The sequence below is a fragment of the Semicossyphus pulcher genome, unplaced genomic scaffold (genome assembly GCF_022749685.1).
Source record: "Semicossyphus pulcher isolate SPU_LCO1_2020_fin unplaced genomic scaffold, fSemPul1.0.p SCAF_7, whole genome shotgun sequence".
Taxonomy (NCBI): Eukaryota; Metazoa; Chordata; class Actinopteri; order Labriformes; family Labridae; genus Semicossyphus; species Semicossyphus pulcher.
In genome coordinates, this window is record NW_027211748.1 from 7,004,301 (window position 1) to 7,014,857 (window position 10,557).

General features: G+C 42.8%; 1 protein-coding gene across 1 annotated transcript; it reads right to left on the reverse strand.

The window, feature by feature from the left end:
* Positions 1–72: 72 nt before the first annotated feature.
* On the reverse strand, positions 73–3,728 carry gfi1aa (growth factor independent 1A transcription repressor a). The gene is made up of 7 exons (XM_069685032.1): positions 3,648–3,728; positions 2,266–2,460; positions 1,918–2,109; positions 1,188–1,597; positions 802–939; positions 520–685; positions 73–431 (listed from the first exon to the last, which is right to left on the reverse strand). Exons 2-7 carry the CDS (start codon positions 2,375–2,377, stop codon positions 253–255), a joined length of 1,197 nt encoding a protein of 398 aa, XP_069541133.1. The 5' UTR covers positions 2,378–2,460; positions 3,648–3,728; the 3' UTR covers positions 73–252.
* Positions 3,729–10,557: the final 6,829 nt, after the last annotated feature.

Sequence of the window (10,557 nt, forward strand, 5' to 3'; positions counted from 1 at the left end):
TTTAAATTTAAAAGTGGTAATTGTTTGCTTAAATTAACATCAAACTGGCAGCACAGGCTCGACTGATGTTTGACTGAAATAATGTAAAAACACAATTGATAAATAAAGTTTTATTTCAATAAAATCAACCAGAACATCTCAGGCTAAATAATTAACCACATTCAACAATACAAATAATTGCAATGCAATATAGAATAGAATAAAATAAAACACAGTCGGGAACATTTAAAGTGCAAGACTTCCTGCTGAAGCTCATTTGAGTCCGTGCTGCGTCTCCTTGTGCCTCCTCAGGTCCACTTTCCGCTGGAACCCCTTCCCGCACAGGTCACAGCCGAAAGGTTTGAATCCCGTGTGTTTCCTGCTGTGCGTGATCAGGTTGGAGCTCTGACTGAAGGCCTTCCCGCACACCTGGCACTTGTGCGGCTTCTCGCCTGCAGAAAGAGAAACGTCAGTGTTGGGGCGTTTTTGCGCATGACGCGCGGTATTTTCTGGATGGGTTTAGATTGTGCGGTGTCTCACCTGTGTGGATGAAGGTGTGTTTTTTCATGTCGGACTTTTGGTGGAACCTCTTCCCGCAGTACTGGCACGGATAAGGCCGCGTGTCCGAGTGGATGAGCAAGTGCGTGGACAGCGTGGAGGAGCGCTTGAAGCTTTTCCCGCAGATTTTACAGCTGAAGCTCCTCTCCTGCGAGAAAAAATAAAAGTTAAAAGAAATAATAAGAGGCCTCGAATTTCACAGCAGAAACAGTGCAGGCCTAGAATGAAAGGACTGTCGCTATCCGGGGCCTAAGAGAGGCCTACCTGCGAGTGAACCGCTCTGTGCTGATCCAGGCTCACCGCGTGCCCGAAGGTTTTCCCGCAGATCCCGCACTCAAACGGCCGCGTGCCGCTGTGCGAGCGCCGCACGTGAACCTCCAACCCGTGAGAAGTGGAGAACACCTTTAAGAAAAATAGAAATGAGACATTTTAACTTCAAAATAAAAGTCCAAGTAGGGGAAATCATTCATAATGATTGTATAATTTAAGAACGATCCTATTCAGATATTTCCTGGCAAGTCACTAATTCTATGGGTGAAATAACATTTAAATTAAACATAATTTTGTACCCTGATCTTCTATAAAATATCACAAGAATCATTTGTAACGTTTTGCTCATTTTACGCCTCAGTAAACTTTAGCAAATGTACCTTGCAACATTTAATGCACTTGTAGGATCCACTTGACTCGATGTTAGAACAAATGAAGTCACTCTCGGTCTTGATTTCAGCCCCGCGTTGTTTCTGCTTCACATCCAGGTACAGCTCGTCTCTGTCCCGCATCCTGCTGATCTGTTGGGCCGCTGAAGAATAATCCTGGTAGCATCCGGACGCCGGGCTCCGCTGTGCGTAAAGCGGCTCCGTGCCGCTGTCCTCTGCGCTGTAGACAGGCGAGTGAGGCTCCCTGTGGGCCTGCAGGTGAGGATGATGGTGAGGAAGATAAGGCCCCTGAACCAGATGCCTCAGCTCAGAGCCGGAATAGGCCGTCCAGGAGTAAGGGAAGAGCGGGATGTTGAAGTGCTGGCCGTCCTCTGCTGTAGGAGTGGAGCATTTCTCTGAATCTGGAAGTGAATTGGATTTGGTTTGAGTGGATATAATTGTGAAAGGTAGTTCAGGGCGTGTTCTAAAAGTTGGAGGGACTTTGGGTCTTACTGAAAATAACTGCGTAACGTGCGTAATGGTAAATTTACAGTACAAATAAACAACTGAAGTCCCCGTAACTTATTTCCAGTGCCTTTAATTTTACTCATATATCTTGACGGATATGTAGGCAACTTTTTCTCCTTTATAATAATCGAAACTATTACCACATATTTTTAACGCTTCTCTGACAAAACAAGTGTACATGAAAACGGCTGGATGTAAATGTATGTGAACATACCCGGTGAGGAGGAGGGAGACGGGGGACGCCAGTAATCACAGTCGGAGGACCGGTCACACACGCTGCCTCCGCAGCTCAACGGGGAGCTGGAGGACAGAGACCCCGGTGACAGCAGCCTAGACCCAGGGGACAGCCCGTCATCGCCCGCGCTCACATCCTCCTGCGGCTCCAAGTCCGCCTGATGTTTGGTTTCTAATGACATCAGAGGAGAGCGATTAAACTTACAGACTGAGTGTGCAACAGGTGTCTATTGTAGAAAGAGGAAATTAAGATGAATCATTTCAAAGGGTGAGGAATCATTCTCAGTGGCAACAGCATCCGTGCGTAATTACGCACAAATGAACCTACCTGCGCACACATGAGCCAGAATAGTATCCAGTCTGTTGTAGTCATCGTCCGGGTAGCGGGGCTGGTGGTAGCTGTGGGCCCGTTTACTCTTGACCAGGAAAGACCTCGGCATGTTTACTCTCTTTCTCTCAGTCTGGTCAGGTCTCAAATCCTCCACTTCACTCTTCTGCGCTCCACGCAGCACTGACTTTATCTCTGGACAGATTGGAACACTATTGGTTGACAGGCGAGACGGCGTTGGGATTTTTGGCAGGCTATTACGCATGCGCAGAGAGGTCGTATCGTTTACCAGGTGTCGCTGGGCAGGTGGCCAAAAGCTGGACCACCGCCCCCCCCCCCCCGAAGGGTCCCGGAAGATATGGGATTGAAGAGGTCTTATTTTGTGTCTGTAAGGTATAGCTGCTGATGTGACGGAGGCTGAATCAAATGTGAGGAGATTTAAGGTTTATACTGATTTATCTTTACAGATTACTGAAGGCGTGATTAGCACAGTACATCTTTATGATCTAAATTCATGGAGTGATCTCACTGAGTGATAGAAATCTTACTCTGTAGATCAAGTTTTCCACCCCAAAAATTTCGTCTTATAGGTCGAAGTAAATAAATATATATTTGGATAAATTTAGGTATATATTTGAATCCAAGTTTGGAGAAGGTGTATTTAAATTACAAACAAATAAAACGAAATAAAAACAGAGATTGGATTTGCGCGCTTTTCAGTCTGTTACAATCGTCAGGATTTATTTTACAAGCCTAAACGCTAAAGAAAGTGACAATACTTTAACAAAAGTTTTTCATTTTTCAGTCTATTAAAGCCAGATGATTAAAAAGCAGGCTGGTGAGAATATATTTTGAGTGTGATAAGAAATAAAAAGTGTGTTTTGGGATGTTTCCCTGCAGGCAGAGCAGGCCGGGATGGATAATGACCTGTTTGTTTGACTGGTTGTAAAGTGATCCTGTTAATGAGACGCGCGCGGCCGCTCCGCACAACAGCCTGCCGGTGGGGAGCAGAGGTTTCACTTTACAGCGACACTGCTTCAGCCTGATTGTTTTACATCATTAAAACCCCCTCCCGGACCCACACACAGGGCCCAAATTAAGCTCACCACTGAAAGAAATACGGGATAATATACACAAGTTCGATCATATAAATCAGAAGTCACCAAGAGACAAACATCCTCAGTGGAAATCTGCCAGGCTCAAATCATAGCGAAGATTTTGGGTTGCGTTCAAGGTCGCACCAAAGCAAAGCGGTAGGCTGTTGATTTTTCTGTCCGGTGTGGGAAGCGAGTTTGTTTGATGCAGCTGCCACAAGTTAAAGAGCTGCTCAGCAAAGCGCAGATAGCGGAGCCATGAAGCTGAAACACATGTGTCATACTCACAACAGCAGCACTGACACTGTCCTCATATGTCCACACAGTCTGAACGTTCAAACATCAGTCACACTGCTGCACAGAGACACACCACAAAAACTCTCACACACTCTGCTTCTTTCTCACACTATTTCTCTCTCTCCCTCCCTCCCTCCCTCACAGAAATGTTCACGTCAGTCAGCCATGACAGTCAAACAAATACACTGATTCATGTTTTGATAAAGGAGTCTGTAACCTTTAGTCATTTGCATCCTATAAAATAAAAGCTTTAGAATAGATGTATGTTATTTTTATAGACTCTTATTCCCCATCGGATTCTGCTTCTTAATTTTCAGTGCCTGCGCTTTATTTAAGACCACATGTCACAGTGTATTTGTGAGTGCTGTAACTCTTATAGTGTCACTTTTTTTCCTTCCTGATTTTGAAATGTTTCACTTACTGAAAAAGGTCAACAATTCTCACCTCTCCTCCCACCAGTGAGACAGCAATGATTTATAACCGGGTAGGAGCAAAGGTATGACATCACAGATCAGTTTTAAGCAGAACTGCAGGATTAAAATCATCAACAACAAGAAAGAGTGTTAAATTTAACGCCAGGTTTTCAATGTCAAACAGCTGGATACGCAAAAATATGGATGGATAATTGATCAAAGACAGAAAGTTCCCAATAGGACGTGTTTGCTTATCTTACAACAGATATTAAACGCAGCACGGACTCATGTTAAACAGAAATTTCCAGTTATCGTTGATATTCAGCTGCTGATTGACACTGAAAACATCCGGATTCATCTTATTTAATAATATAAACGTAGTTAGAGAAGGTCAGTGTTGATGTGACAATGTTCAAAGTCTGTTACTGACTCAGAACAGGAAACCAAACGCAGTCGAGAAGACGCTATCAGTGTTGCCACAGCCTCCTCTTTTGTCTCTAACCCCCCCCCCCCCCCCCTCCCTCTCCCCCTCACCTCTCCCCCCCTACAGGCCTTGATTCTCACTCTTTAACTCTTACAGCAAGTATGTGATTGAAAATAGAAGCCCAATCGCAGCGATCACAGTCTGGGGAATGGGAGGGGGCTCGTTGTACTTTTGATTTGCTTTTTCACACCAGCAGTCGTCGGATCACAGTCGCGGGGTTAAATAAAGACCTGTTCTTCTGGTGAACCGTGAGGTTATTTTCTCAAGCTAAACCTCGGGGCTCTTTCAGCCCTCGCGATGTCAGAGAGAGAGACTGTGGGCCTCCTCTGAGTTTTAAATATATCTGAGGCTGCAGCGTTCACACCACATGTATGTGAATGTTGACTAGAGGAGCAGAGAGCTCGGCAGCGCGTTGATGTGTCGTCTTGATTTTGACTCACTGCAGATCAATCTAAAGCGAGAGTTTAATTTTAGCTTAGTTGAGGCCGCTGCGGCTTCATTAGGAGATCTAACGTGGGAAAAGACGAGTGAAGACAAAGTCAAGTGAATGAGCAGGCTTATGTCTGTTACTGTTGTCTGCTAAAGAGTGCTAACTTAAGCTAACTTTAGCCTCCATACACTGGTCATTACCAAGGGCCAACCTGTGGGACTGCAGAATAAAACCAACATGGAAGTGCCAAAAACTGCAGTTCCTCAAGCGGTCACTTGAGGCTGGCTCCAAATGTGAGTCAATGTCCATAGACTCATGTATAAAGATAACCAGATTTACAGCAGATTTAATCGTGTTTAAAGCATGGTACAAAAAATTGTTTTGGTATGTACTTCCCCGATCAGAAGGCTTAATGAACGGAGAAAAAGTCTTAAAGTTATGTTTAATTAGAAATGCCAAACTTTTTATGTCTAGGCCCAGAAAGATACTAAATAAAGACCAGCTAAGGACTTAAGCTTTGGCATAGATGATTCAAACTAAAATAACTTTGATAACCCCTCACTTGTCTTCAGTCTGCCCTCTTGTCCAAATATGATCACTTTTGACCTTAAAAAAACAAGATGGCGACCGCTTAAATGCCAAACCCAAGGCTTCAAAACCACAGTCCTCAAACCATGAGTTAAAGGGATAGTTCGGGTTTTTTGAAGGGGGGTTGTATGAGGTACTTATCAATAGTTAGAGAAGAGTAAGAGAAGCCAACCTAAGTTAAGCAAAGCTGCAGATGAGGCCACAAGTACCACGTACTTTAGCCTCTTAAAAGAGTCCTACAAACATTTCAGTTCAGTAAATGCTGTGTTTTAGTTTTTTGTCACTGCTTCACCTTGACGTCAGACAGCCCTTTCCCTCGGCACTATGTCTCACTCTGCACAACGGCCCTGTATACCTACGCCTGCAGCGTACGGTATCGTATCGAAAGAAAATGGACATCAGAGGATACTTTCTTTAAGTTATGGTGGCGATGTCCATTTATTTTTACTGTGTGGCCAGACTAGAGCAAAAAAGGCAGTGGAAGCAAAACCAAAGAGTGAGTTAAATTGAGCCAAGGTGTGTTTAATTCCTCGTTTTTAGTATAAAGAATTTTTCCCCGAAGCTTTTGGACTCTGAGTCAGAGGCAAGTGAAACTAAAACAGGTTACTTTATACAAAAATAAAAACAGCTCAAGTGTTTAAAAGTAAATCAGTTTTCTTTTTGCTGTTTTATCGTCCCACTGATATTGTTTGTTTCACTCAATCACAAAGAGTTTTACTCGAAAGAGTGCGTGCGATGGATTCGTGCCATAATAGCCATGTTGTGGCTAAACTGACTTTCCCGGCTTCATGTCTCTATCCCAGGCTCTGAGTCTGTACGTACACCTCCGCACCTCCACTCTGCTGTGGCATCTCAATGAAAACCACATCATGCTATCTCATCCCCTCACAGGTTCCTTTGGCTCCAGAGCTCTAACCACAACCTACCCCCCCTCTCTTTTAAACTATCTCTGTGTGATTTCAGTCGTTTTCCTCACGTTCAACAGCCTGCAGCCCCCCTCCCCTGGAAGCGGGGGTCCAAATCTCATCGAGCTCTCAGCTGGCTCCAACTGCAGCCTCCAGATAGGAGCCAAGTGTGAACACAATGAATGATTTACTGGATGCTTCTGACCGCAGGAGAGTTCTTCTTTCACACACTCGCTCCTCAAACGTCTTGCTTTTTCTCGCCCACTTTAAATCTTGTCGTCCTGCAGCAGTTGGGGAGTTTTTCTGTGCTACTGTAGATTGTTTTGATTTATTCTAATGGTTTTCTTCTGAGGTGATTATTCTGATTTACCTCTGATTATTGCTGATGTGCCAGAAATATCCTGAACCCTTTCCCCAGAGTCTGCACGGCTGCAAAGAAACCCTCGAAAGTGTGAAAACGGAAGAAGCTCTGAAAAGAAACTCTCACGTTGTGCTAAACTTGGATTTATGCTGTAAACACTCCACAAATCACCTCCCTCGTCCATCACTGAGATCAGCAGCTCCCCTTGTTTGCAACCAGCCCGTTTCTGGTTGTAAATTTCCCTCACAAGTGCTAAGAATCTCATCGGGGACGTTGGTGCGATGGATGTGGAGAAACCTGCTCTGGGTCTGCTTCCTGGTCATTGTGTCTCTGTGCAAGACTGGGGACGGGATGAGGTGGCCGTTTGAAAAGGTCAAAGGTCAGCAGACATAGTTAAACCTGAATAAGCTAACGGTTGTTTAAGTTAATGCATTTATGTGTTAGATGCAGAGAAATGTACCCAATTATGGCCGTGAAATCGTTTGTTGAATTGAATTTTTTTCTGTTACTCTCAGAAGTGTCACCCCTGAATGACCTGCTGCAACCCCCAGGCTTTTTTTTTGCACTGGGTGTTAAACAGTTGAAAAGGCGGTTGGAGGAAAAAAACATTTCACACAGAAACTTCATCTCAGCGCCATCTCTGCTGTTCCTTTTAAAATTCAATCTGCCGTTAAAGTTCGCAAAACTTATTTTAGTTTCAGCAGAACTGATTTGGTTTTGCTGCGAACTCAGTGTGTGTCATACGCTTGGCTGTCTACCAGAGAAGTTCTCTTTACCATATCTATACTCTTCTAATGCTGATAAGTGTTGACTGATTAATAAAGTACATGCATGTTGCAGAAATATTCACACCATCTTCTTCTGAAGTATTCAAAGGGAAAAAAGCACTCTAAGGTTCTTACCCTCAAAATGTCTGTGTATGCAAATGAAACTGAATGTTAGCTGTTAGAAAAAGAGGCAGGAAAGACGAGAGTGTCGCTTGTCAACACTATCCTCTTATCTGTGGCGTGCCTGGTAACACATTGTGAATGTGTGACATTTTGCAAGTCATTTCTGTAACCTCAATCTTCTTTCAACTCTGTGAGTTTAAGGATAAATCATGAGGCGGCTACCCACAAAACAAATTCTGATGGACTTTTATTGATATAACGGGAGGTAAAATGGGAGGTAAAAAGCAAAATATCAACATTTATTATGTGAAAGTTAAAGATTCAATCTCGAAGATTTCAATTTTGTTCTCTTTGGCAGCTCCTAATGGCATGTCCCAATTTAACCAGACGCCCATGGTTGACTCTGGTTGCTACAATTGTAACTCTTGATTTCCTGCCTGACGGTCACTTTCCTTTGCCTTCATCTAAGCGTCGAGTTTGTTTCTTTCTCCTTGGATTTTCACTTATTTTTGAAGTTGTATTTGCAGTCATCCATCTTTTCTTTGTTTGTTCAGCCAAAGTAGATGACGGTTTACTTGCAACACTTGCAGAGAGCGGAAAAGCAGCTCTGCCTACCCTCTCTGGCAGAAAAACCACTGCTGGGTGATGGAATGTGTCACCTGTGACCACAGACACCCAGTCCATAGTAATAGTGTACACTGGAAATGCAAAGTCTTTCATCAGTGGGCCATAGGCCCAATCACCAATGTGTCACGTCACTCGGCGATAGATAGTGACTTAGAAGACATTTATTCAGAAGAAAATCTTCGAGATTATACCGTTAAACTCAAATTATCCTCAATAAATGACCATCTAGTGTGTACAACTACTAACGCCAGTCCTCCTCCGCCCCCCATGTGAACCCTCCTGAACCGCTGACCCTGGTTGCCCAGAGATGACTGGACAATTGCTTCTCTTCGTTGTGAAATCAGTTCTGCAGAAACAAAGCTTGAACGGCTCTCCACAAGAGTGACTTTGACTTTTCTTATCTAAAACTGAGAACATCTGCACCAAAGTGACAGAGAGGAATTTTATCTGTCTCGCTCGAACGCAAAAGCAGAAGGTCCTGGTTCCTTTTTTTAGTACATGTCGATACAGTTAAAAGATAGACTCGTACAGAAGTACTGGTTTATCATTGAACAAAGTTATCATGGCAGGATTTGTAAAGCAAATGCAGTCATTTGACCACTGCACGCTTGCCCATTAAATGCAGCCCACTTAGTTAGTCCTACTTGAAAAGACCCATATTTAACATGTTTCATACAAAATAGCTAAATTGCAGAATACATCCCTGTCTTCATTGCTAATGGAGAAATAATATCTAAGGAGCCTACATACAGGGCATCCTCATATACTTGACATCGAGTTGCCAGTTAGCTTAGCTAGGCATAAAGACTGTGAGCAGGGGGAAAAAAGCTAGCCTTGTTTGGTCTAAAGGCAACAAAATCTGCCAGTCGGCACCTCTAAAGCTCACTGAAATTAACACATTACAGCTTGTATGCTTCATTTATGCAACAAGTTAGGTAAATCAGTGTGCACTACTTTAAAGAAACAGTTTTAAACCTTGCAAAATACTCTGACTTCCTTTTGGCTAGTAGTTAGCTTGTTTGGCAAATATGAAGCTAAAGCCAGATGCTAGCTTAGCTTACACTGCGCCTGGCAGAGAAATTGTCCAGCACATAGTCCCCAGGAAAACCACAACTTTAATTTTGTACAAATTTATCAAAAAATGTGTTAATAACGCTGCTACTGTTAATGCTGGAACTGGTAATGCTGATACCTTTGGACTTAGTGAAGCTAGCTGTTTCCCCCTGTTTCCAAGCTAAATGCTAAACTGAACTAAGCTACTTGTGTCCTGGCATTATCTTCTTATTTAGCTTGTAGGCATGAAAATGGCACCAACTAACTTTTAAGCAAAATACTTAAAGATATACCCCAAAATGTTTGACTATTACTAGAGGTATAGGATCTCGGTATATTTAATATATTCACAGTTTAACCTGAAATAACTCCAGCTATGTAGTGCTGCCTGTATTCATCAAAGTTACTGTAGTTAGCATGCCTCTGATTAAAGTTACAAGGTGTTTTACATTAAAAGTAAAACATAAAATTGTAGGAAAGATAATTACATAGAGATGTCAATAAGTGGAGATCACAATTTTTAATCACAGCACAGATGAAAAAGACATTAAGTCAAGCTGCTCTGCTGTGGCGTCTTTCATGTAGCTCTTGGACTCAGGTGTTAATTTTCTGGATATCTTGACAGTCTGTTCTTGATATCAGGCCTCTTATCGGTGCAGCTCAGTGACTGAACATATTCCTGTCTTTGTGTGTGAACTCTGGCTCCTCTGACACCACCAGTGTGACACTCACCGCTCATATTAATCACAGCAGAGCTTCATGGGTTGTGGTGTTTGGAAAAAGGTGGATCCACAGTGTCAGAGTCACAGTGTTACTCATCACTCTCTAATGTCCGTAAAATAATCATACTGTTATATCAGGGCAGTTTTGCATGTAGTGCTTGTACTTTGATTGTGCTATGAATAGAAATGTGTCACTGAAAGTAGATATTATAGCTGCTATTGTCATTCTTACATATTAGACATACAGTTTCACTTCTACTGTTCTTATTATTTTAAGCAGCATTATATATCACTAAACTTAAATGTGGATTTTAGCCTTTTTCCCAACCTGCACCGCCAACAATTCTTAATAGACAGCTTTTCAAAATAAGAGAAATTAAATGTTCTATTTCAGAATAAGATATTTTCTTCACTGAACTGTCTGTCAT